This window comes from Nyctibius grandis, chromosome 3 (genome assembly GCF_013368605.1).
Source record: "Nyctibius grandis isolate bNycGra1 chromosome 3, bNycGra1.pri, whole genome shotgun sequence".
In the NCBI taxonomy this organism is placed as follows: Eukaryota; Metazoa; Chordata; class Aves; order Nyctibiiformes; family Nyctibiidae; genus Nyctibius; species Nyctibius grandis.
In genome coordinates this window covers 110444691-110471574 of record NC_090660.1, presented here as the reverse complement: position 1 = coordinate 110471574, position 26884 = coordinate 110444691, and the positions used below count along the sequence as shown (strand labels likewise).

The window sequence follows — 26884 nt, the reverse complement described above, 5'->3', positions numbered from 1 at the left end:
TATTGAAGATAACCCAAATAATGTATGTTTGAATGTTCTGTATTTTTAAGCAAAACCAAGAAAAATTTTCTTAGTGGTTGTTATAATTTAGTAGCATAATATAGTACAATTATTGTAAGAATGAGGTAGTTTTAACACAAGGTAGCATCAAAAGTAATCTATTTCTCCTCTTTGCCTTTGGTATTGTTTCACCTAATGTTTCAGAACAGGGCTTGTTCCCATAACAATGCTATCATTAATAACCATAGCACGCTTGAGGCCACTTGTGTTGGATATGTAGATTTACTAGATAAATTGAAGAAATTTTTATCTTGACAATGAAAAAATTAACAAAAAGTAGGTACAGACTGACACTTCAAAAATTCTGAAAAGTCCAGAAAAGTGTCTTGCTTAAGGTCACTTAATTAGATTTGATCCATCCATTAAGGCTTCTGGAGCATAACTCTTAGCATTGTATACAAACATCAGTTGGCATTCCATTAGAAATGTTTTGTATAAAACAAAAAAAAACAAGTAAAACTTTAGGTTAAAACTTCATCTTAAACTTTTGTTACATCTAAGTTTGAAATTGTTTCTTAATTTTATTTTAAACAAATGCATTTTCTAGAAAAGAAAGATGTAACACAGAGCTTGGAAAGCTACACAGCAAAATGCCCTGGTACAATGGAATTCATCACTCTTCCAGATGGTTTGAAGTTACCTCCTGTTCCCTTCACCAAATTGCCTATTGTGAGGTAAGACTCCAAAATACAATCTTTAACTTTTCCACAGTACCTGTCAAATTTTAAAGGATACTGGAAGGATGTAGTCTTCTCACTTTACGTAAATTGTTCACAATAACGTGGAAAAATGTCAAAATGTCAAATTGTTTTGAGAAGTTCTTAGGCAAAAATAGAGCCTTTGAGCAGAAAATACTTTCTGTGGTCTTTAGTTTCAGAAGGAGAGAGTTTGGTTTTTTTTAAACTGTCATTCAAGAGTTTCTGATACAATCAAAGAAAAGTATTTTGTAATTGCAGCTAAGATTTAAGTTAGATACCTTGATCATACTCAAGGTCCACGAGGTGGATGCTGTCTCCATCCACAGAGCTTGGAACTCAGCTGGAACTGATGCCTTTTGTAGCTGTTCCTTTCCAGATGCTGCATTTTCAAGCTGACACTTTAACTGGCCTATTCTAAATCTATGTTACTTTTTGTGCCTGTGTGCCAAGGCACATCATGCAGTCAGTCCAATGAATAATGCCTTGTTTAGATTAAAGCCTAGCATGAAGTATTAGAGAGAGGGAGAAAACAGCCATTGGGCATCAATAATAAAAGGCTAAAATAAATTCTTTGTCAAGAGTTGGCTTTTTGAAGGAAAGATAATTGCTATTCAGAAAAATTATGGTAGAAATTATTGAAGAGTTCTCTTAGAGATTTGAGTTCTCAGTGGGATGTCATCAAACATTTCATGAAGCAAGAGTTCTGGTACCACAAAGAGATGATAAAGTGTAGAACTAAACAGTGAAAATTTTATTTATCTTCAGATTACTTTTAGTCTCTAAAATGAAAATGAATGTTTTACTTTATGACTATTTTTCATGATATAACTAGTTTTACTATGTTCTCTCTCCTTCAATTTTTTTTTTCACATTTACTGAAGAACAAGACTTTGTCTAACTGTAGTGCGTTTAACATGCTAGGCCTGTTCATACTTAAAATTTGTTGTGGGGGAGATACTCTCTTGAGGTGCAAGTTTGACTGGATCATACGGTTGTGTGTGGTCAGATGGAATTGTATGCACAATCGGAACGGTCACACTGTTTCTAGTGGTGTCCTACAAACAGTGTTTTGTCTCCTGGGTGGGCCAAGTACAAAGCTATGCACTGAGTAGCCACCTGGGTCATCCCGCTTCTAATGTGTACTCATGGGGGAAAAATGCATCTTCCCTGAGGTCTTCCAGCATGGTCCCCTCAGTGAATTCAGTTAGCGCTGACAAGGCATCTGGGATGACTTTGCAGATACCTGCTTTGTGTTGCCTGTTCAGTGGCACAGTGCATACTTTGGAGTTGCAGCTGGTGTCATCATCTTTGCTGGAAAACACGCGTGTGAACATATGATGCCAAAACCTTAACTGTTAGAACCAAAGCTACATATTACAGTGGGAAAGTTAGTTAATTTATTATCAGCTGACCTTGGGGTTGATTTAATTTCACAAAAGATCTTATGTATAGACCTAAACTAGTCATATTTGACTATCCTAGATAATATTTGCAGTGAAGACACATAAGTAGTCACTTGTAGGTTTTTCTAACCTAATTTAGATATCTGCTTTAGAATGAGTTATATTACTGGAGTATGTGGACTGTATTGACTCATTTTCCATTGACCTTAAAGATATCCAGTGGCAAGTTCAGGTAACTGTGTCTGTGTTAGATGAGTTCCCTGGTCAGTACATTCTGCAGGCAGGTTCACAGCCAAATCATAGAATCATATAATTGTTTTGGTTGGAAAGGACCTTTAAGATCATCAAGTCCAACCACTAACCTGGCCCTGCCAAGTCCACCACTAAACCGTGTCCCTAAGCACCACATCTACACGTCCTTTAAATATCTCCAGGGATGGTGACTCAACCACTTCCCTGGGCAGCCTCTTCCAATGCTTGATAGCCCTTTTGTTTAAGAAATTTTTCCTGATATCCAACCCAAACCTCCCCTGGCACAACTTGAAGCTGTTTCCTCTAAATACATGACGGAGGCCTGTATTTCTTCTCCTGAAATTTTTTAGACAACAAACTTAGTAAACATTTTAACCTAGCCCTCTTTTTCTAGAACAAAAAATTAAATAGTATTAAAAAAAAGAAGTTAATTAAACAAACTTATGTAGTCCTTTCTAGTACTTGAGTGACATGATTGTAAAGGGAAGTTAGAGCAAAAGCTTCCATGAAAATGTTTTTAAGCCAAAATATTTTGAGAGCAAGAGTGCTGTCAGCCACTTAGTGCCTCTTGCAGGTCTCTGTTCTAGGAATAATCTTAGTATTACACAGTATAAAACCAAACTACCTTCCTTAATCTGACTGTGTATGGTATTTGTCTGCTTTGGCTGTCAAATAGGTGCAGAAACACAGTGCTAAAGTTCCCTTATGTCTAACCCTTAACTTGTGCTAAAAAAGCAACATTGTGTTTAGCTGTGAAGTTTAAATCCTGAATTAGTCTCAGGTTTTTGCTTTTTGCTTAACTTTTAAACCACGGAGGGGGTGGATTGTACTGGATGGATTCCATAGTGCTTTCTTGTTCTTCTCCATGCTGAATATTGAAGTAAATTCGAGTCTGGAAGATACGGGAAATGTTACCAGTTAAGAATTGCTGTTTCTGCTCTAAGAATTGCTGTTTCTGCTCTTCTCCTCCTCCTCCCTTCTTGTAATTTGAAAGGTCTGTAAGAGCCATAGTGATGAAAATCCATAATCCAACAAAATATTAGTTGCGTATAAATATAAAGCCTCCAGTTACATCTACGCAGCAGACCTAGTGTATTGCAGAGCTGTCCAGCTAGCTGGAAAATAGCCATGCTGCAGGACTGCAGGGCTCTTTGAGCTAAATCATGCTAATTTTTGAGACAAATTATAAATGTGTGGAAATGTGGTTTTGATCAATGTTGAATAACTGAAGCTTATGATTCAATCCGTGCTAGAGCCCTCTAGAAACATACACATTTACTGATGATGATGACTTCCATTTATTGGTGGCATTTCATGGTCTGCTAGTTTTTAATCCATTTAATGTGGTTTGCTTATTTTGGATGCAGATTTCTTAATCAAAATACTGTCAAACGTTGAAATGCCACAGTGAAACTGGAACATAGTTGCACTGTTACCTTTTTCTCCCCCGTACCTATAAAGCAATAGAAGCGGTTTGGCTTGGCAAAATCTTTATATTCCATTACTCATGTCAGCTAGTGTTTAACATCTAGCCGTCCTTTATTTAAATATGGTATTCTTTATAGTCTTTCTTTTCTTTTGTCTGTATCATGTCTTTTAACTAGATGTTTGGTCTATTATTGACGTGCTTTAAATATTACCATATTTTTATGTATTTTCTTATAGCTTTTGGAATTTTGGGATTTTTTTTGACATTTCAAATACTGCAGTGCAATCTGAAAAGCTCCTTGATGAATTTTTATTGCTTTTGATGAAGCTTCAGAAATTAAAAGCATGTTGTATTGGAAAGTATTCATAGGATACTATGAAATCATCATCTAGTATTTTCTCAAATATAAAATAGAAGAATTGTCTTTTTGTTCTAATAGATGCACGATTCCCATTTTCATAATATACCTGTGTTAAAGCTTATTTTCTTACTAATATAGTTAAAAGAAGAAAAGATTTTCTTCGTTTTCATCACTGATGTCTTTTAGTTGTCCTTATATACTTTTCTTACTGCTTTAAATTTATTTGGTGCCACTTTTTTTCCTTCCCTCTGTTTACTTAGCAGAGTGGGGTTTTTTAAAAATTATTTTTAATTCTCCTCTTAAGCAAGGTTGTTTTTAATTAACACAGCTTTTCCCAAATACAAGATTTTGATCTTCTGTGTAGCTGGTGAAACTATTTCGTGATTCCTAATTGTCACTCATTTGAATTCAGACAGCCTGGGCCAGAGGCTAGAAAATGTACGTTACTGAAGCTTTTCACACAGAGGAATTAAAAAAAATTGCCATGTTCTCTGTATAGTCTGTGAGGGTGTAGCTGTCTAATATGTGGTTGAAGAACATTCCTTCCCCACTCATGCATTAAGATAGTAAAGATTATCCACCTATTTGTATAATAATGGTGGATGAACCAAAACACTTCTTTCTATATATAAATTTCCATTTTATTAACACTTTATAAAATTTAATGTTTATTTCCTTAAATAAGTATCATTCACGTTTTCCTTTAAGTTGTATTCTAATTTGTAGCAAAATTGTATCAGAAGAGGTTTCAAAATATAAAATATTCAGGAATCTGTCATAGTTTCTCTTTATTCCCCAGGCTTGTTGTCTGTTATTTTGCATTTGATTGTGATACTGACACGCTAGGTACCACCAACAGATTAGGTGTGGATGTGATGTATTTCTTGTTCTAAAATACTTTTAGTATTTTGAGAAGTATTCAGTATTTAAAGAACACTAAAAATAAAAGTATTAGAACACTAATACTAAAAGTAACTTCTTATCAGGTGTTTTATACCACAGAGAGAACATGCCTGTGTGGTGTTACTCTTACAGCTTCATTATTTTTCAACAGTAGCACATTATCTTGAACGATTTGGGTAATTTTTAAAATAAATTGTTTTCTAGTGTGTATGTACTTTTTATTAGTGGGATTTTGATACAACTGTTCTTTATTGTAGTGGGTTCCTAAACGTGCTGAGGACTAAAGTAATTTTCATGTTCTCGGTAATAAGTTTATTGTTTTGAAATTAAGTATAATTCTGTAACTTTGGCAAGTGGAAGACTTCAATTATATCTTGTAAATGATGCAAAACTCTTTTAACATGTAAAAGAATGCTTATCTGCTTTTCAAAGTGAAGACACTTGATTTAAAGTTGTTTCTACGCCCTTTACAGTTGAGGAATCAGAATCATAGAATCATTTAGGTTGGAAAAGACCCTTAAGATCATCGAGTCCAACCATTAACCTAACACTGCCAAGTCCACCACTAAACCATGTCCCTCAGCACCTCTTAAATACCTCCAGGGATGGTGACTCCACCACTTCCTGGCTGAGTCTGTTCCAGTGCTTGACAACCCTTTCGGTGAACAAATTTTTTCCTAATATCCAATCTAAACCTCCTCTGACGTAACTTGAGGCCATTTCCTCTCATCTATCACTTGTTACCTGGGAGAAGAGACTAACACCCACCTCGCTACAACCTCCTTTCAGGTAGTTGTAGAGAGCAATAAGGTCTCCCCTGAGCTGCCTTTTTTCCAGAGTAAACACTCCCAGTTCCTTCAGCTGCTCCTCATCAGACTTGTTCTCCAGACCCTTCACCAGCTTCGTTGCCCTCCTTTGGACTCTCTCCAGCACCTCAATGTCTTTCTTGTAGTGAGGGGCCCAAAACTGAACACACTATTTGAGGTGCAGCCTCACCACTGCCGAGTACAGGGGGACAATCACTTCCCTAGTCCTGCTGGCCACACTATTTCTGATACAAGCCACGATGCCATTAGAAAGCAGATTTCTTTCTTAGTGCTTCAGTGCTCTTCTCATAGTATTTGAGGAACTTCATAAGACATGACAACTTAATCGTATACTGTAACATTTATAACCTCTTTTTATTTATTGTGGCATTATTAAATAATTCCAGTGAGACAGGTAAGTTTTACTGTGAGAGGTGTTTGTAGGAAAGGGAGGAAGAAGGGAGTTAATCTTTGAACAAGTTGGGCATCCTTGCACTTGGCCTCTTAATTGGTTTTAGAAGTCTCTTAGGGTTTTAGCTAGACCCTGTTGTTGTCCATGTCTCGGTACATGCCTATTATATCTTCAAGTACCTTTTAAAAAGTTTACTGCCAGAAAGTTTTGTGAGCATTTTATTTCGTAGGATCATAGAATGGTTTGGGTTGGAAGGAACCTTAAAGATCATCTAGTTCCAACGGCCCTGCTATGGACAGGGACACCTTCCACTAGACCAGGTTCCTTAAAGCCTCATCCAACCTGGCCTTGAACACAGCCAGGGAGGGGGCAGCCACAGCTTCTCTGGGCAACCTGGGCCAATGTCTCACCACCCTCACAGGCAAGAATTTTTTCCTAACATCTACTCTACATCTGCCCTCTTTCAGTTTAAAACTGTTACCCCATGTCCTATCACTGCATTCTTGCTTGTCTGTGTCAGTGTGGTGGGATTCCTCTAGCAATTAGCAAAAATTGTAGTTTTGTTCTATAGGAGTTTTTTTTAACTTGAAAACCAAATTTTAAAAAGTTGGACATTTAATCCATGATTGATTATAAAAGGGAGATTCTTGTCCTTGTCGACATTCTTAATTAAAACCACAAATCCTTTAAGCTTAATAGACTGTAGCAAAATAGCTGTGATACTGAATGATGCCTTTATTCACCTTTTGGTTTTCCTTTCCTCACTCCTTCCTGACTCTAAGTAACTAGGAGTCTTACATGCTCTTGTAATGCTGCTCCTTTTACTGAATATCTTCTAATTTATTGCTTGTTTTTATGTCCAATATTTAATTTCCCATCAGCATTGAAATGCCAGTGATTTCCCTGCATGGTATCATAGGGATTTGTGTCTAACAGGGATATAGTCTAATAAATCATTTGTTTTCTGTCTATTTCTAATTGCTTTCTGGTCTTTCAGCAAACTCACTCAAGTTTCTGTGATGTTTCCTTCCTTCCAGAAGCAACTCTGTGCATTTTAACTGTTTTAAAATCTGTTTTATTCACCTTGGAGAAGTTCTTTATTTGTATTACATTGTCCAATAAAATTTTGTCTGGCTTCTACTTTGGTTTTAAGTTAAATATTTGGTTGTTTTCTGCACTGGACTTGTGGTGTATCTGTTGTTCAGTCTGCACTTAACTTGGAAATTAATAGCTGGATTTCAAATCATGAATCTGGCTAGTTTTGGTTTTGTTGGTGTCTACAGAAGATATTTTTCCTTTGGTATTTGTTTTCTGCGAGCTTTCTGAAACTGTGTCTTTAGTTTCCTTGGGTTTCTATTACTTTCTTTTGTACTGTAGGTGTTTACTTCACGTTTTCCATTTCAGGTATTTTAGCAGTACCTACTCAGATTGTCATTTAGTATTTATCAGTTAATTTTTAACACAACTCTCTATAAAATTATTTTTACTCAACAGATCTGTGAAGCTCTTGAACCTCCCTATCAGTCTCCGACCTCACAAAATGAAAAGTCTACTTGGTCAGAATGTGTCATCCAAAAGCCCCTTCATATATTCTCCAATTATTGCACACAGTCGTGGGGAAGAACGAAATAAGAAAATAGGTGAGAATATTCTTCAGTATTTTCCACTGTTTTGTTAAATTAGAAAATCTTTCTTGGTGGAGGAAAGCAACATTACTTTCTTGTATTTGAAACAGTCAGCTTTTTAGCCTGAAGTTCTGAAGGAGCAAAGCTTTATTCTCCATGGGTCAGTTTCAAATTCAAAAGAGGAATAAAGTCTTATAGATGATAGAATTGATTTTCAGAGGAGAAAAACTAGTTTTATTTCCTTCTCAAACAGCTAAGTTTGCCCTGATTTTTCTTTTCTGACACATTCTGTTTGGCAGCAGCCAGCTTAGCCAGTTAGCATGTGTGATGCCCTGAGCTAGATGCACTGTTGGGGTTTCCCCTTTTCTAACAAGGGTGTCATCAGGAACATGAAGAAATTAAGACAAATGAGCTGCAGTTTCTTGGACAAAAGATGCAAATCCATAGGAAGCTGGACTGTGGTGGTTCATCACCCATAGAAATGTTTTTTTAATTTATTTTTGTTTAATATTGTTACCAATATTAACCATTTTTAAAATTGGTTTTGAGTTTATCTCTTTCAGGAGAAAAAAAAATGCACCTAGTTGATATCCTATTATGATTTCACTTAAACTCAGAATTAAGTGTCTGATTTGTCAGTTTTCCTTAAAGAGAGTTCAGCAGAAATCACAAAAGCCTTATAAACAATGTTTAGAATACTATAGTAATTTTCTGCTGGAGGATTATTTCTTTTATTATAAAGCTCTTCAGTGCAGTAATTGTGCGTCTGGAAACAGATTACAAGGCTTGTTTCAAATCCTGGATTAAGTTACAAATACTGGTAGTCCTTTTTGTTGCTTTTGTGTGTATCACATGCATGATAATTTTTAGCATAAGCATTAGTGTCAGCACAGAAAGGACTCGTGTGACTGTGGAATGGGACTGATTGTAAAAACTTGAATACAGAAATTTGCAGAATGGTGTTTATCTTCATTTGGCTCCTTATGTTACTGTTTTTAGTACTGTGTAATCACCAAAAAAAAAATTCAAACTATACGTTGAAATGTCATCCAGGTTTGTTAGATTTTCTGTATCATGCTTGAATTGTAAAATACTAAACATTTAGCAGGTCATAGTCAGTAGTAGCTCCATCCGGTTCTTCAAATAATGAGGTGTTGGAGTGAGTCCAGAGGAGAGTGACCAAGCTGGTGAAGGGTCTGGAGGGTCTGACCTATGAGGAACGGCTGAGGGAGCTGGGGTTGTTTAGCCTGGAGAAGAGGAGGCTCCGAGGTGACCTTCTTGCAGTCTACAAGTACCTGAAGGGAAGTTGTAGTGGAGTGGGAGTCGGCCTCTTCTCCCAGGTAACTAGCGATAGGACAAGAGGACACAGCCTCAAGCTTCGCCAGGGGAAGATCAGGTTGGACATTAGGAAGAATTTCTTCTCAGAAGGGGTCATTAGACATTGGAAGGGGCTGCCCAGGGAGGTGGTGGAGTCACCATCTCTGGATGTGTTTAAGAAAAGCCTGGACATGGCACTTAGTGCCATGGTCTAGCTGACATGATGTTGTCAGGGCAATGGTTGGACTCAGTGATCCCTGAGGTCTCTTCCAGCCTGATTGATTCTGTGATTCTGTGAAATAGGTAGTTCAGGAACAAGTTAGGGCAGAAACTTTGGAATAGGACAAGCGTGTGCGCTCCTCAACACCTGAACTTCATTTTCTGTCCCCTGCTCTTCACCCCTTTCAAGCATGAATGCGTATGAGAGAGATGGGGAAGGCTTTCCGATTGCCATAGTCTCTGTTTCTCTCGTTAGTAGTAGTGTATTTGTAGTGTAGGGTGTTGCGCTCCTCTCTGGAACTCCTCCTTTCTTCTCTCTCTCCTTTTTCACCCTTCCGACAGTCCTCCTGCATCTACTTTTAAAATTAATTTTCTCCAGCAGTGTGGCAACCACTTGGCTTGTTCATCTGGGTTGTGCCTGGCCTGCAGAGCTGGTACTCGGAGAATCTCTCTGGGTGGTTTCTTCATTCTAACATGTGGGGCCTCAGGCTTCTTCCATGCAATCTTCTAGGTTGGATGTTGGACTTAACTTGCCTGTGCTGTGGACCCCTGCTTATGATTAAGATGATATCCCTCACCTTGAGAAGAACATGCACATTTTCTAATTTGTTTTATGATGATGTGTATTTACAATAAATAGTTGAAACGTGAGGAATTAGGAAATATGCAGAGGTATGGATTATTATCTGGCAGTTTGGCTGAACGTGGTTTAGTGCTACTGGGCTGCAGTACTACTTTGATTTCAAAAGATAAAGGATAGGAAATTTAAAAAAAGGTAAGAATTAAATAAAGGATAAGAAATTGAAAAAATGTAGGTATGTGGGAACATCTTAAACTGCCTTCTCAATAAAGAAATACTTATTTGAAAAATGGCTGGTATTATTTCTCTTAATTTGTTAAAAAAATGAATCACAATTACATTTTCAACGTTTAATCTCTTAGGTATACCTTGTCATGTTTTTTTTTTTTTTCACTTAAAACCTTATTGGTAATCATGTCAGACAGTTGTATTATGGAGTATTCTAGTTCCTTGATGAATACAAAAGGAACCTGCATTTTTTGAAACAGTTCAAGTTAGAATTTGTTTATGTGCTCTGTGTGCCGTAGGAGTTTTATATTACACAGGGCGGTTTCTCCTTTTAGGTTTTTATTTAGCCTGAGGAGATGTGTGAACTGCTTGTGATCCTGTAAAGCATTTGTCTTTGGAAGTTGAACACACAGTGCATTCATTTTTAAAAGCCTCTAATGTTTCATTCAAAGTTTTGTGAACAAAAGAATATACAAAACAAAACCAGATACTTCCTTTGCAAGAAGTGGAGGAATTTAATAAACTTTGAAACTAATGAGAATACAATAATGACATGTATTTAATTAAAAACAACAATAAGAAATGAACTATGTTTTTCTTACAAGGAAATATGTAAGCCATATTTTGGTTTAATTATTGTTACAGCAAAGGAAATCAAGTACGGCTGACAAACCAAAGGGAAACAAAAGCCTTTAGAAAGTCTTGAGGAAATGTTTTCAGCTGTCAGCGTGATAAGTTCTTCTGACTGGAAACAATAAAAGGGATAATTATATTCTGGTTAAATTGCTTTAATAGTACGCTACTCATAAGAAATAAACCTACTCATTTTTGAGAGAAAGTGTTTTTTGTTTTAAAGTGCTGGTAGTCTAAAGCAGCAAGAATGTATAATATAGTCCCATTAGTAAATCTGGCGACTCATTTGTCATATCTATATTAGGTGATATAAATACAACTCTTTACATAGGACCACATTAAATGATTTTACCTTTCCTTTCATAAGCTTTTCCCCCAAGGAAGCGGTTCTGTAGCACTGCCCTGGTGTCTTTTACATGGGGTAGCTAGATCTTCTGGAAAGCAAACCAGAGGCAGCTAGTGAGATCTCTAGAAGTGGGACCAGTAATGTTTTCTTGAGGGAATGAGAAGATGAGCTAGCTAGATAGATATCCCCCCCCACCTCCCGATAAATCATAGAATCATAGAACAGCCAATGTTGGAAGGGACCTCAAAAGATCCTCTGGTCCAGCCTTTCGTGAGAAAGGGAGCCTCCTCATCCAATCGCATCTTGAAAAGCTCCAGTGATGTGGAATCCACAACGTCCCTGGGGATGTGGTTCTAGTGAATAATCTCACTGTAAAAAACTTCTTTCTCATATTATGATGAAACCTCTTCTGATGCAACTTGTATCCATTTCCCCTTGCCCTTCTCCAGGTGGCTCCTTGTGAAAAGAGAGCATCTGTCCTCTTTGTAGCCACCCTTTAAGTACTGGAATACTCTGATGAGAACCCCCCTGAGCCTTTTGCTTGTTACTTGGGAGAAGAGACCAACACCCACCTTGCTACAACGTCTTTTCAGGTAGTTGTAGAGAGCGATAAGTAAGGAGGTAGTTCAGCAACTATTCTACACTGAGGAAGGGATCAAAGCTGTAAAAATTCAGAAATGAGCCTTGAATCCTTTCTTTTTGGAAGACAGATTAGATCATCAGGCAAATTAATGGTTTGCATTTTAGAGTAATACTTAGCTGAAATTAAGAGTTTCCAACATGTTTTTCTGGTAATGGACTTTTTCAGAATCATTTTTTATGTGGTTGCATTGAAAGCATTTTCAGAAAAGACATTCCAGTCTTTTCGTAGTTCTTATAATGTGGAAATTACTATAATTTACAAGGACTGAAGTGCCTGTTTTGGCTACTACAAGTGCCTACATTGATATAGTTCACCATAAAGGGGTTTCAGTGCTTTGAAGCTCTACACAATAGCTCTTCAGAGGAGTAACTGATTCTTCTAGGGACTGCAGAATGCATAAGACGTGGACAGTAATAAGTAATTAAATAAAAAGAAATTTATAGAGCATCTCATACAATTGTTCTTTTCAACGTTTTGTTTTAATCATCAGTTTTTCTTTTCAGGTTTCATAGTAATATAACCTGTTAATATATCTGAACGTATGTTTTTAATTTCCACTAGCAGTAATTGGAGTTAAACATTTGCATTAACTACATCTCCCTTGAGCTCCTTAATATTGCTTGCAAAATGTAATCAGATAGTAAATGATTGTGAATGTACAATTAGAGTACACATGGTTTCAACTGTGAATTACAGTCTTAATATTAATAATAATGGTTTTTTTTACTGGACACTTTCTAATATCCTAGTAAAAAAGTGTTAGGAATGTGAATGTACAATTAGAGTACACATGGTTTCAACTGTGAATTACAGTCTTAATATTAATAATAATGGTTTTTTTTACTGGACACTTTCTAATATCCTAGTAAAAAAGTGTTAGGAATGTATGTTAAAATTATTGAGTAAACTAGTAAAACTTGATCCTTGTGTGGTGTAGATGAGCTTGTGGTCGTGATTTATTTAACAAATACAGTTAAACCACCTTTTGTTTATTTGGACTGCAGGTCCTCAGTTTGTATGGAGAATCTTGTCACATTCAGTTTTAAGTCTGAACATCAGGTGCATACGGTTAACTGTGAGAAATTTGGAAGGTAGTCAGGATTTGTGGGCTGAAAAGATTGAAGTGCTGATGTGAAATAATCTTTCTGCACTGAACAGTTCCTCAGAACTTGTGTCTCTGCTGCTGACCTCACTTCCATAAACTTCTTGCCTCCTCAAATTAAGAAAACTGCAATTTTAACCTTGGCAGGGTAAAGTGTCTTTAAGGTTGAACTTCTGTCTCTTGTAGTGAGATATAAACCAAAAGTACAGCTTATCACCTGTTTTTTTTCATTGTCTTTCCTTAGTTTTCTCACAAGTTACTTAATAATTTGCATTATTGCTTAAGTCTCCATTTTGTAAATCTCAAAAAAATCTGTATCTGTAGATCCTAGTGTCATCTTCCCCTCCCACAGCATCTTCCAAACTACTTACTGTTTCCCAAAGAAAATTAGTAGGAGGAAACTGAGGTAGCATCTTGCTGGTGAGCAGTTGTTTACTTCTTAATTTGGAATCACAGTATCACAGAATGTTAGGGATTGGAAGGGACCTCGAAAGATCATCTAGTCCAATCCCCCTGCCGGAGCAGGATTGCCTAGACCATATCACACAGGAACGTGTCCAGGCGGGTTTTGAATGTCTCCAGAGAAGGAGACTCCACAACCTCTCTGGGCAGCCTGTTCCAGTGTTCAGTCACCCTCACCGTAAAGAAGTTTTTCCTCATATTTATGTGGAACCTCCTGTGTTCCAGCTTGCACCCATTGCCCCTTGTCCTGTCAAGGGATGTCACTGAGAAGAGCCTGGCTCCATCCTCATGACACTTGCCCTTTACATATTTATAAACATTAATGAGGTCACCCCTCAGTCTCCTCTTCTCTAAGCTAAAGAGACCCAGCTCCCTCAGCCTCTCCTCATAAGGGAGATGTTCCACTCCCGTAATCATCTTCGTGGCTCTGCGCTGGACTCTCTCTAGCAGTTCCCTGTCCTTCTTGAACTGAGGGGCCCAGAACTGGACACAATATTCCAGATGCGGCCTCACCAGGGCAGAGTAGAGGGGGAGGAGAACCTCTCTTGACCTGCTAACCACACCCCTTCTAATACACCCCAGGATGCCATTGGCCTTCTTGGCCACAAGGGCACACTGCTGGCTCATGGTCATCCTGCTGTCCACTAGGACCCCCAAGTCCCTTTCCCCTACGCTGGTCTTCAACAGGTCTGTCCCCAACTTGTACTGGTACATGGGGTTGTTCTTGCCCAGATGCAGGACTCTACACTTGCCCTTGTTATATTTCATTAAATTTCTCCCCGCCCAACTCTCCAGCCTGTCCAGGTCTCTCTGAATGGCTGCGCAGCCTTCCGTTGTGTCAGCCACTCCTCCCAGTTTGGTGTCATCAGCGAACTTGCTGACAGTGCACTCTATTCCCTCATCCAAGTCCTTAATGAATATATTGAATAGAACTGTAAATAAATAAATAAAAGAATGATCTTTTATTTACTCCATATCATCAGCTGTGTCTAAATGAAGATTTGTTTCCCTTATTTTTAATTTCCTTCTTCCTGTTATGTTCTTTCCTTATCTGGCTGCTTTTTATCTGAGTCTTAATTATCCAAGGCGATGTGTACTCTGTACCCGACTCCAAGTATGTAAGCCTTTAAGTGTTTAACGTTAAGGATGTGTTTAAGTACTGTTTGGAAGTGATGCCTGAGTTAATTTTGCCAATGTAATGTTGGCACATTGGGTCTTTAGAGCGCTATTGCTGTATTAATGAATGATTCTGGTCCTTTAACTCATTGCTTTGCCTGTGATTTATAGCTTGTGTCCCACAATGCACTTGAATAGGACTTGGGCTGTGAAGATTATACAGAGAAGTTAATTTAGAGCATAAAGATAATATAGCAATCTGACAGCTCAGCTGATGCTACTTTTTTATAACACTATGATCAGGTAATTTTTGCATTAATTCTGTAATCATTTCATGTAGATTTCCAGTGGGTCCAGGGAGATGTATGTGAAGTTCAGTTGATGGTGTACAACCCTATGCCTTTTGAGCTCCGAGTAGAAAACATGGTATGTATCTTCCTAAATCTCCCCTTTTTATTATTTTTTTCTGAAAAATTTCTCAGTTGAACTTTCAGATATGGTTTTCTATACATCAAATAGTTTAAAAAATCGTTTAAGCCAGTATAACCTCAGTTTAACCGTGCAGTGCTGTCAATTTTCTCATATTCGTTGGTAATGAGGTATTGAAATGAAAATCTTTGCCACTCAGTGTTTAAATGCTTTACTGTTACTGACCCGTAAATCAATTCTGTACCTTTGTGCCTTGACTAGAATTCATGCTACATAATTTACATATACTGGTTTTCAAGTAATAATTAAATCCTAAAACCTAGTAATTAGTGTATACTTACTACTGTAATTTAAAAATCTGCATTCATCCTAGCTTTCCAAAATCCCTTTTTGACCACATTTTAAAAAATCTGAGGAATTAGAATAGTTAGTTCTGAGCAGCTTTGTGTTTTAATAGAAGTTTCAGCTCATGGATCTGCTGTTCCCAAGGGTATATGTTATTTGAAAACACCGTAAGCTAAAATGATCAGGAGGGAGGAGAAAAAGGCTAAAATACCAGAGAAGCATGTAAGGTTGGAAGGATCAAGCCCAAGCCGTCTGCTACTTCAGTTGACTGTATGATATTAATTTTGTGGACTGCTTGCAGTGTATTCTGAAACAAAGTAAATTGGGTTTTTTCCCCCTCTTTATGCCAGCTAACAGGGTTTTTTTTAAAAATTGTTACCCATTTAAAGGTTAAAAGTCCTCTAACTACCAAACCAACTTAATCTCCACTCAGTCCTAATCCAGTGTTGTCCTTTACGTTAAATATTTTTACCTTTAATTTTGCTTCAGAAAATAAATCCCGTCTCTCAGAGCCCATTGTTCTGGTAGGCTAAGTGAATCAGCGTATATTTATTTGCTCAGGGTTTTTGTTTGGTTCTTCATTGATAGGTCTGCTGCAGTGGCTAGTCAAACAATTTGACCTAAATTACTGACAATATGCCACATATTATAAAGTGTTTTTCCACGGGAAACGAACATGCCCAAAGATTGTGCTTATAGCATAATAAAATTCGTTCTTGGAAGCTAACACACTGGTTTCTTCAGCAGCATTTCATCTAACCCTCACAGAAGTATTCCAAATTGTTAGGAATGAATAGAAAAAGTAATTGTAAAGCTATGCATGAGAAAGGACTGTATATAGGAATTAATTTATTTAAGAACATTTTGGTTTATAGTCTAATCTGTATTGTGTAAGTAATGATTTAATTATATATTTTAAAAAAATGGGTTTGGATAATTTCTTAATGAGAAAATTTCTTACGAATGCTTACATACACTTAAGAACTCAGGATAGTTATTTGCATAGATGTGCGCTCCATCCATTCCCTGAGCAAATTAATTGTAGTAGCGTGAATACTTGTTTTTACTCTTAGTGTGATAAAATTCTATCTTTGAATTAATACGGAATTTCAGTGTCATTGGTAAGCATAAGAGGAAGCAGGCATGCAAACTATATACAAATAATTGAAGTGATTAATGTGATTCTTCAGTCAGTACTCCATAAATAGGGTGCTTTGAGAAATTCTGCTGTGTGCTAATGTCATCTTATTGGTAGAAATGAGTTGATTTTGCTTGATTTGTCTGTGGTATCAAGACTGTAGCCAGCAAGTTGAGGAAAGTAATTATTCCCCTCAATTTGGCATTTGAGAGACAATGTCTTTAGAACCAGGGCCAGTTTTGAGCTCCCCATACAATAGAAATACTGACGTACTGGTATCAGTCCAGCAGTATTACCAAGATGATTGGCAGGCTGGAGCATATGACAGATGAGGACAGGTTCAAAGAGCTGCATCTGTTCAGTTTGTAGAAGAGAAGAATACTGGGGTAATTCTTATTGCTTTCCTCGATCCCAAAATGGGAACGTGCAGTGAAAACGGAGCCAGACTCTTCCCAGAGGTGCCCAGTGTAAGGGTGAGAGTCAGTGAACGTGTTGCAGCAGTGGAAAACTTTTCTGATAAAAAAAATTCCCTTTTTCCAGTCATGAGGGTGATCATACACCGGAACTGGTTGCCCAGAGAGAACGTGGGATCTTCATCTTTAAGAATCTTCAAAACTTGAGTGTGTAGGACAGTGAAAACCTAAACTACCATCAAAGTTGGCCCTGTTGTGAGCAGTGGGTTGGGCAAGAAGACCTCTAGCATTTCCTTCCAGCCTAAATTATTCTGATTTTCCAGTCTCGTCTGTGAGTTTTCTAGAATGTGGGAGTACTCATTACTCTATCACAAGGATAAACTCTTCTGTTTTTATTTTAATAATTCAAAGCGTTGTTTAATATTTTAAAATGTTTTGGTTTATTATTAATGTGTACTCATGCCTGCAGTCCCCATGCCCCCTTGTTGTCTGATTTCTCATCCTGTATCACATTCTTTCATATTATTTAGTCTCATAGAATCATTTTCATTGCAAGCGTATCCTTTTCTATCATTTAGTGGCAGTTTCAGCTTGTCTGTCCCACAACTTTTTTTCCTTCTGTCTGACTCAGTACCTTACCTTTGCAGTATGACTACTTGTTCAAGCTTGTTTCCAATGACTGGTAGGTCTTCTCTGAGTTCTCCATTGCTTGATTTCCATTTTTCTTTACCGTTTTCGTGCTTCACCATTCATCAACATGTAACGAGCTGGTGAAGGGTCTGGAGGGTCTGACCTATGAGGAACGGCTGAGGGAGCTGGGGTTGTTTAGCCTGGAGAAGAGGAGGCTCAGAGGTGACCTTATTGCAGTCTACAAGTACCTGAAGGGAGGTTGTAGTGGAGTGGGAGTCGGCCTCTTCTCCCAGGCAACTAGCGGTAGGACAAGAGGACACAGCCTCAAGCTTCGCCAGGGGAGGTTCAGGTTAGACATCAGGAAGTATTTCTTCTCAGAAAGGGTCATTAGACATTGGAATGGGCTGCCCAGGGAGGTGGTGGAGTCACCATCTCTGGATGTGTTTAAGAAAAGACTGGACATGGCACTTAGTGCCATGGTCTAGTTGACATGGTGGTGTCAGGGCAATGGTTGGACTCTGATCCCTGAGGTCTCTTCCAACCTGGTTGATTCTGTGATTCTGTAACTGTCCTGAAATCCAGAGTTTCATTTGTTAAATGAATGCTGGAAGCATTGATTGAAGTGTTTATCATAATACTTCTCCAAATGTGTCTTCCTGTTTGTTATGGCTGAAAGTTGTGATGGTAAACAGCTTAGTATTGAGCCCAAGTTGTTAAGGAGAATGATTTCCCATTGAAAGGCTGCTCTAGGTTTTTTTCATTATATGAAGTATTCATGCTAAGTACATGTAGTTTAATTGAGGTATGCTTAAGTAAAATAAATGGAATTTTTAGACTTGACATAAGACTGTGGAGACAAGACTTTGATCAGTGTTGCTCAGATGATAAGCCCTGTACTGTCTGAGAAGTTGATTTTTTTGTTGTTTTGTGTTATTGTTCTCAAAGCTCTTTGCTCATCTTCGTTGTTCTTGCTGTTTGTTCCCTGTCATGCATATTCATGGTTTGGGACTCTATTTAGATACCTATTCTTCATGCATGTCCCATTTCTGTATTACTTTTCTGTCTTTTTCTATTTCATGTTTTTGTTTTGTCCATATAGTTAGAAGGCTGATTCACTGAAAGGTGCAACAGTGTTTGTAAAATGACAAGTGACAATGTTTAGTCATGGAATATGGATGTGATTAGGTCCAAAACCAGTGTATTCTAGGTGATAAAGCGAAGTAGGAGAGATCATAGGGGTGATGAGATGAAGTGCTTTGATAAAACTTAGTAGGTACCTTAAATCAACAGAGTGAGAGAGAGAGAAAAAAGAGCCTAACTAGCTTTGACTGCAATGGATTGAGAGAATAGTTCTGTTATCCTGGTGGTGGAGCCCAGGTTACAGGAGATGTGAAGCTCAGCTGTAAATAAGTGTAGGTACACTTTACTTTTTCTCCCAGGAATATGGATTTCTGTATAGACTTGTTCAGGTATATGAATGATAGCTTCTAGCTCTTTTGCAGTTACTAAGCCTTTTTTCTGTCCAGGAAAAAATGACTTTCAGATTTCAGGCCTTCAAAAAACTCCCCAGATTCTGGGAAATCTCTGAGGGATTAATTTTGTATCTTGGGACAAATGTTTAAAGCAGTAAATCACGGTACAGTCTAGTGAGATCTACTGTTGAAATAAAATGCATGTGAAGATGCACTGCAAAGTGCGTCAAGTTCTCTAAGGTTCTAACTACTTTTTCCTCTTTGTTTCTCAAGTTGCCTATTAAAGGCAAAAATAAAAAAACCCAACCCCTGAGAGATTTTGAGGCAATGTTATTTATTGAGTGAAAGCTTTTTTTTCTGCACATATTGGAGAAAATACAGCCATGGTTCTAAGAAGGCTACAATATATACAGAGCAGCGTAAACTGTGTTGAATAATATCGAAAACCTAAAAAATACTACCCAAAATCATGGGGATAATGTAGTTTATAGTATTAAAAACTCATTATTCAAAAAGAAAATCTTTGTTCCATAGTTTTTCTTCTGTTTGGAGCATGTATTTATTTGAAGACAATTTAAGCATGGTATTTTGATTAATGATGGTATAAGAATGGTTGTTACATTTTCTTTGTAAACTTCAAAACTATACTGTTAGCCCAAGAGCTCTATGTGTTGATATTTAAAAATACCATCTAAAATTTTGATAAATCTTTATGTATAATCAGTCCCATAACATAGCTTATGATCTTTTAAATTGTTTCCATGGACTGCTCTTTAGTGAGTTCACATCTTTGTACTGTTTCTGCCATCTTGAGAGAATATTTACTTACTGATAGATGACATTTAGTTGAAGCTATATTGTTCAAGAATGTACACAAAAAAGGTGAGGGGTAAGAAGGATAAAAATGGTGGTGTTCAGTGTTTCCTAGGTCTGCCTAAAATCATCTTATTAGAAATAGCAGGGAAAATTTCCTTTTAAATAAATACTGGACTGTTCCTGTGTAAAGTGTTTGACAACATTGTATAAGGTATGTTCAGCGTGAAAACTAACTTTGATGGCAGTGTTAGTTCAAAAAAAGAATGATTGCGTTTCGGGATTGGTAAGTAAAGCCTAAAAAAAGCAGTTACATACTTACGTTGTTTTAACAGCATCCCCCAATGCTACCATTTGCATACAAGTTGTTTTGTTTTTCTGCAGCTAAAATTGAGGTTTGAAGTGATTGAAAGACATGCAGTGGTAATAGCATGCATATATTCACTCTAAGACCATTTAAATTGTTTTATAAGAGTAAAAGGCAATGTAAAATGGAGTGGGTTTTTTTTGTGTGATTCGTATGTTCCCTGGAGGAAACCTTGTATATGGGTAAGCTTTTCCTATAAGGTCAGAAAGAGCAATGACTACTAAATAGTATTACTTGAAATAAGTTATAAGACTCAAGGGAAAGGAAATCTAACACTTATTTCCTTTTTAACGGTAAAGGATATGACAGTACTTCAGCCTTGATTTGATTGTCACTGTTAATGTAAAAAATTTTTAGGCACCAGAGGGCAATGTTGGGCAAATATTGCTGAGTTTTGCTACCCAGCAAATAGGAATATTGAAAATGTCTTTCAGACATTCGAGATATGCCATTGTCTTTTAAAACTTATTTGAGTGGGTTAAGTTTTAAGGGTAAGTATCTTGATTTCAGTTTATGTCTGGAACTCTTTAGCCTAGTTGAGCTTTATATGGTTTTTTTTTTCATTTTGATGAGTTTTTTATGTTTTCTTGATATCTTCTAAAAACTTGAAGTTTTACTGAATAGTAAAACTCTTATAACAAGAGAAATGAATGCTGTATTCTTCTTCGTGTGATAATACACTTGAAGCTCTTTTATTTCTAGTGTGGGCACAGGACGTGCTTAGGGCAGGTGTTCTGGCATTTCCATTGCATTTGTTCTCTAGAAAAGCTCTTCATTTTCATGGGTTTTGTTGTTAAAGAGTAGACTGAGAATGCACTCTTAATGCATTATAAGAAAAATATATTGTGCTGAGGACTTGCTTTGCTTTAGCAGTTATCTGTGATCCACATGCTGTGTTTGTGATCAGCATGATCCTAGGGTGTCATTTTGATATAATTTTAGGGGTTAGGGAACAATGTATACTGTATATAGCAATATTTTTTTTTTGCTCTACTGTTATTAAATCATTTTAATACTAGCAGTTTCTCTTCCTAGTAACTCTTCCTTCTTGTCCAGAAGCACATGCATATTTTGGGTGATTGTACTCCGGATGTATTTGCATGCCTTTTTGTCTATTACTGTCTCTATTTATCGTGATTTTTGTCCGGATTTTGTCTGCTGTTAAGATACTCAGTTTAAATCCTTTGGCGAGGAAGATGCTTTATCTGGCAGCTGGGTTGTGCTCATTGCTTATCCTGAGCCTTGACCCATTAGCCTTTAAAAACATACTCACTGATTTATTTAATTTTTCTCAGTTCATTTCCCTATTTTTTTCCCCGAGGGTTGTGATCTTCAGTTCCTTCAGAGTTATTTGGCTCTGGTCCATTCCAGGCCTCAATTCCCTGCACTGAGGGAACTCATTGGGTGTCACAGATCAAAACTCTCGCTGGGCTGTGAGGTTTTGACTGGCAGTTTTGGGGTCGTATGGCAGCCTGGGTATGTGCATGCGTGGCCACTTCAGATGCATTTCTCAGGGCTGTGCTGGTTTATGGGCTCCCTTGAGGTTATTTTTCCCTCTACAGGACCATAAAAGTCTTTCAGGGAAATGTCTTCCCATGCACCCCCCCAGTCCAGCTTGATAGGGGAGGATGTCTAATTGCTGGAATGGGGGACTAATTCATATTCAGTAAGAGCTCAAGACTGATTATACTGCAGGAAGTGAGATGAATGTATAAATGTATGTCCTGACATCCAGCTTGATTAAAAATGTGAAGCAGAGGAGTAAGAACATGGGAGAAAGCTGTATTTACTCATTGCTTCCCTTTCCCCCTTGCCCCAAGGAAAACTGGGCTAATTGAGACCATGTCTTAATGAGGAGCTTCCCATATTTCAGAGAAGTGACCTGACTATGGTTTTGCAATGGTGGTGTCATTTCTGAGTGTTTTGTATATGTTTGTAGGCATTTGGTACGCTGGCTAATGTGGGGAGTTAGCTAGGAATGGAAAAATAATGGTGCGTATTAATTGTTACAAGGTAAGTTCAGTGTAGTATGAGGAGGAAGTTTGAACTGGAAAGGCTTTCCAGTTTAACCACTGCATTAAGTTAGCTAATCCCCTCTTAGAGACTACCACTGAGGGAAATTCCAAAACTCCCTAGATAAAGATGCTGGGAATGGTTAATGTGGAGTTGCCTCTGCTTCAGAGTAGGGAGATGGGTTAGACAATATTTAGGGGTTCCTGTCAGTTCTGTTTACTTACATTTGCTATAGCTGATACTAAACAAGACACTGGAGGGTTTTTTTTTGTCATTGATTTTTTAGGACTTTAAGTCCTTGGATGAAAGTATTTAGTTGAGGTGAATCCTGAATAATTCAAATATATTCGAATATTTGGCCAAGTGACAGTTCAGTGCTTTTGGGACTGAAATGATCTTACAGAGCCTTCTGTACCTGTTTTAAAAGTGAGTTTCGGAGTATGTATGGGATCACCTTTTGTTTATGTTCTAAGATTTGCTTCAGCCAAAGCAAAAGCAGAGTGATTACGATGAAGACAGAGGCTAAGTCAGTATTGAAGTGTGAACGTTCACTTAATTTCTGTGGGGTGAATCCGCTGGAAGGATCATGTTCAGTCACATACAAACAGTAATGTTGCATCTAAAATTAGTTTGTATTGCCTTGTTTTTGCAATAATTACTTTGATCTCCTTATTCTGACATACTGCAAGTAATATTTCACCAAGAGTGCAAACAAGGCCTGTTTAAGCTCCCAGCTACGTAAACGTACCTATTTGAAAAGTACTGACCAAGCTTGCATTTATGCAGTGAGAATCAAAAGGCATCAGTGCTCTGATACACTGTGTGGTGAATGTATGGGAAGACAGAACTAATTTTTACTTTTTCGTGAATTGTTTCTGATAGTTGAAATCTCCATGTAAAATGGGGGGAAAACTAAAATTCAGTAGAAATGAGGGTTTGACACAGTATTTTCTTATAACTCAAGTGAAATGATGAAATTGAATTTTGTGCAATATTAGAGAAGGATAGAGTTCTCTAACACACCTTCCACAAAGGAAGAATACCTTCGATTGAATTAGGTGTTGCCTCAACAGTGTCAAGTCTACAAAGAAGTAATTGCTAGAACGAAGGATTTTTAAGCTTTTGGGTATAATCTTGATGACTTCAGATCTTCAGTAGAAGAGAAATTTGGAACAAAGTGCAAAGCATTTATTTAGTTGTTATGTAGTATGTACATAAAAGATAGTTGTTTGCTAATTTTCCAGAAGGCACAGTGCCTTCTGGGGGGTGGGAAAAATTCTGATAATGGCTTTTAATTTAGTTCACTTTTTGATTGCTGGTGGGTTGATTCAACTATATGATGCCTAGTTTCAACTAGGCAATCATAGATGCTTTCGAAGGAAAGCAGTGCGGATATTCTGGCACTGTCCAGATAACATTGCTGCTTCTTAAACTCCTAGTTCTGTCTTCAGTCTCTCTGTGGTTTTCTGTGGCTCAAACCATGAGTTTTTTCATCTATCTTTACAAAAACAGTATCTACCTGTTTCACAGAGTTTTGACTTCCTGTGAAGCATCCTCATGGAGCTGAGTTTAATCCAGTTGTACTTACTGCATTAATTGATGGCAATTCTGTGTGATATTTGGATGACATGTTTGTTAAAAAATAAAAATCTATGTGTATAGAAAAGCAGCTAGTAACTTAGACTTACGTGCTTTACAACATTACATTTCTTACTTGTAACAGTACATTCTGTGTTCAAGCACCTTAAATTCATTAACCGAGTTTAAAAAAACCCCCACAGTCTACTAACGACAGTAATGCTGTGTTTAAAAGTTTGTTAAATATTTTTTTTTCTTTATTTCTTATTTTGTCCCATGTTTTAAGTTTAGGATGCTAAGAGATTTCTCTGACATAACACTAAGGGAGTAAATCATACAGTCTAACTGCAGGCATCTAGGCTTGATAGAGGATCAGTTTAGCAAAGTGAATGCCTTATTCCAATGCATTGAGATGTTTAGGTTGGATAGTAAAGCCAGACTTGCTCTATTATCTGTAAATACTAAAATTTTTTTCTCCCCATAGATAAATATTTTCTGACCAGGAACTTTTATTAAAGCTAAGCAAGAGCTACTATTGATGGTTGATTTCCACTGTCCAAAATATAAGCAAATATATGAGTAAGGTCACAGGTACAATTAAATGTAGGTACAAGCCAACACCATGCAGATTATATTATTCTTTTTACTCTGCTTGGGTATAAATTTTTATTAGTTTTTCATACATGGTTCCCACCTTAGATCCTGAAACACATTTCACTGTTGAATACTAATCTTGCCATAATTCTAGATGCATGCTTCAGTCACTGAACTTAAAAACCAGAATAACTGCTATGAACAAATTGGAATAAATCGTAAAACTTTGGGTGAATTAAATGTAAGTATATATCATAAAAATGTAAGTGAATAGCATAAATGGATTTATCTATGTAATATGACTTTTTTCAGGGTCTCTTGACAACAGGAGTAGAATTCGAATCTCTTCCTGCAGCTCTTTCTCTACCTGCAGAATCTGGTCTCTATCCAGTAACTCTTGTTGGTGTTCCGCAAACCACTGGACAGATCACTGTCAATGGTAAGGGATGTCTTTAGTCATTCTCTTCCTAGCAAAACAACTGTGTGAAAACATTTCTGTGGATTCATAAGTTTGTATGACATCTTTTAAATTGATGTCCTTTATATATTTGCAACTCTGAATTCTCCTAGGTACGTAAAATAAAAAACAAAACAAAAGAAGAAATCTGTTTTCTATACTAGACTTCATAAAAAACATAGCCTGAAAAATCACTTGGTTGTAACAGCAGTAATGAACACACATCTATAATATCTCATGTATGAGAGGAGAAGGATAATGAACTCAAACTCCCCTTTATTAAAGCTTTCATTTGGAAAGCTTCTGAGGAGGATTACTTGAAATTTTTCATGAGAATGCAGAAGATAATCTTGCAGTTCGTTTTTCTTAATTAATCATTCATGTAAGATTACAGAAATTTTTGCAGATTGCTTGTGTAGAAACAAGAGCCTATTTGCTCTGGAAGAAGGGTCGGGTAACTTGGGAGGTCTATAGGGATGTTGCCAGGTCGTGTAGGGAGAAGATTAGAAGGGCCAAAGCTCAATTAGAGCTTGATTTGGCTGCTACGGACAAAGATAACAAAAAAGGTTTCTACAAATACATTAACAGCAAAAGGAAGGTCAAGGAGAGCCTCCACCACTTGCTGAATGAGGAGGGTAGTGTAGTGTCAGGGGATGAGGAAAAGGCAGAGGTGCTCAATGCCTTCTTTGCCTCGGTCTTTAATGTCAGGACCAGTTGTCCTCAGGAGACTCGGCCCCCAGAGCCTGAAGTTAGGGACGGGGGGCTGTGTGAACCTCCCGTAATCCAGGAGGAGACGGTTAGTGACCCGCTGTGCCAGTTGGACACTCACAAGGCTATCGGCCCAGATGGGATTCACCCCAGAGTAATGAAGGAACTGGCAAATGAACTTGCCAAACCACTCTCTATTATCTACCGGCAGTCCTGGTTAACTGGAGAAGTTCCAGCTGACTGGAAATTAGCAAACGTAACGCCCATCTACAAGAAGGGTCAGAAGGACGATCCAGGGAACTATAGGCCTGTCAGCCTGACCTCGGTGCCAGGCAAGGTGATGGAACAGATCATCCTGAGTGCCATTACATGGCACATGCAGGACAATCGGGGCATCGGGGCCAGCCAACATGGATTCATGAAAGGCAGGTCCTGCTTGACCAACCTGGTCTCCTTCTATGACCAAGTGACCCGCTTAGTAGATGAGGGCAGGGCTGTGGATGTAGTCTATCTAGACTTCAGTAAGGCATTCAACACTGTCTCCCACAGCATCCTCCTAGACAAACGAGCTGCCCGGGGCTTGGATGGGTGGCCTCTTTGATGGGTTAAAAACTGTCTGGATGGCTGAGCCCAGAGAGTGGTGGTGAATGGGGCAAAGTCCAACTGGCGGCCGGTCACTAGCGGTGTTCCCCAGGGCTCAGTTCTGGGGCCGGTGCTGTTCAATATCTTTATAGATGATCTAGATGTAGGGATTGAGTGCACCCTCAGTAAATTTGCAGATGACACCAAGCTGGGTGGGAGTGTTTATCTGCTGGAGGGTAGGAAGGCCCTACAGAGGGATGTGGACAGGTTAGATAGATGGGCTGAGACCAACGGCATGAGGTTCAACAAGAACAAGTGCCGGGTCTTACACTTTGGCCACAACAACCCCATGCAGCGCTCCAGGCTGGGGGAAGAGTGGTTAGAAAGCGGCCCGGCGGAAAGAGACTTGGGGGTGCTGATCGACAGCCGGCTAAACATGAGCCAGCAGTGTGCCCAGGTGGCCAAGAAGGCCAATGGCATCCTGGCCTCTATTAGGAATAGTGTAGCCAGCCGGTCTAGGGAAGTGATCGTCCCTCTGTACTTGGCACTGGTGAGGCCGCACCTTGAATCCTGTGTCCAGTTCTGGGCCCTGCACTTCAAGAAAGATGTTGAGGTGTTGGAGCGAGTCCAGAGGAGGGCGACCAAGCTGGTGAAGGGTCTGACCTACGAGGTACGGCTGAGGGAGCTGGGGTTGTTTAGCCTGGAGAAGAGGAGGCTCAGAGGTGACCTTAGTGCAGTCTACAACTACCT

At 38.1% G+C, this 26884-nt stretch overlaps 1 protein-coding gene across 4 annotated transcripts in view; it reads left to right on the top strand.

Annotated features, from left to right (window-relative positions):
- Positions 1-26884, top strand: part of TRAPPC9 (trafficking protein particle complex subunit 9) — a 525994-nt gene that overhangs the window by 50975 nt on the left and 448135 nt on the right. For all 4 annotated transcript variants that reach the window (XM_068396800.1, XM_068396798.1, XM_068396799.1 and 1 more), the window contains 4 exons: positions 608-734; positions 7819-7964; positions 14936-15021; positions 24700-24826. In XM_068396800.1, coding sequence (XP_068252901.1) covers positions 608-734; positions 7819-7964; positions 14936-15021; positions 24700-24826 — 486 coding nt within the window. The remainder of the gene's footprint in view (positions 1-607; positions 735-7818; positions 7965-14935; positions 15022-24699; positions 24827-26884) is intronic.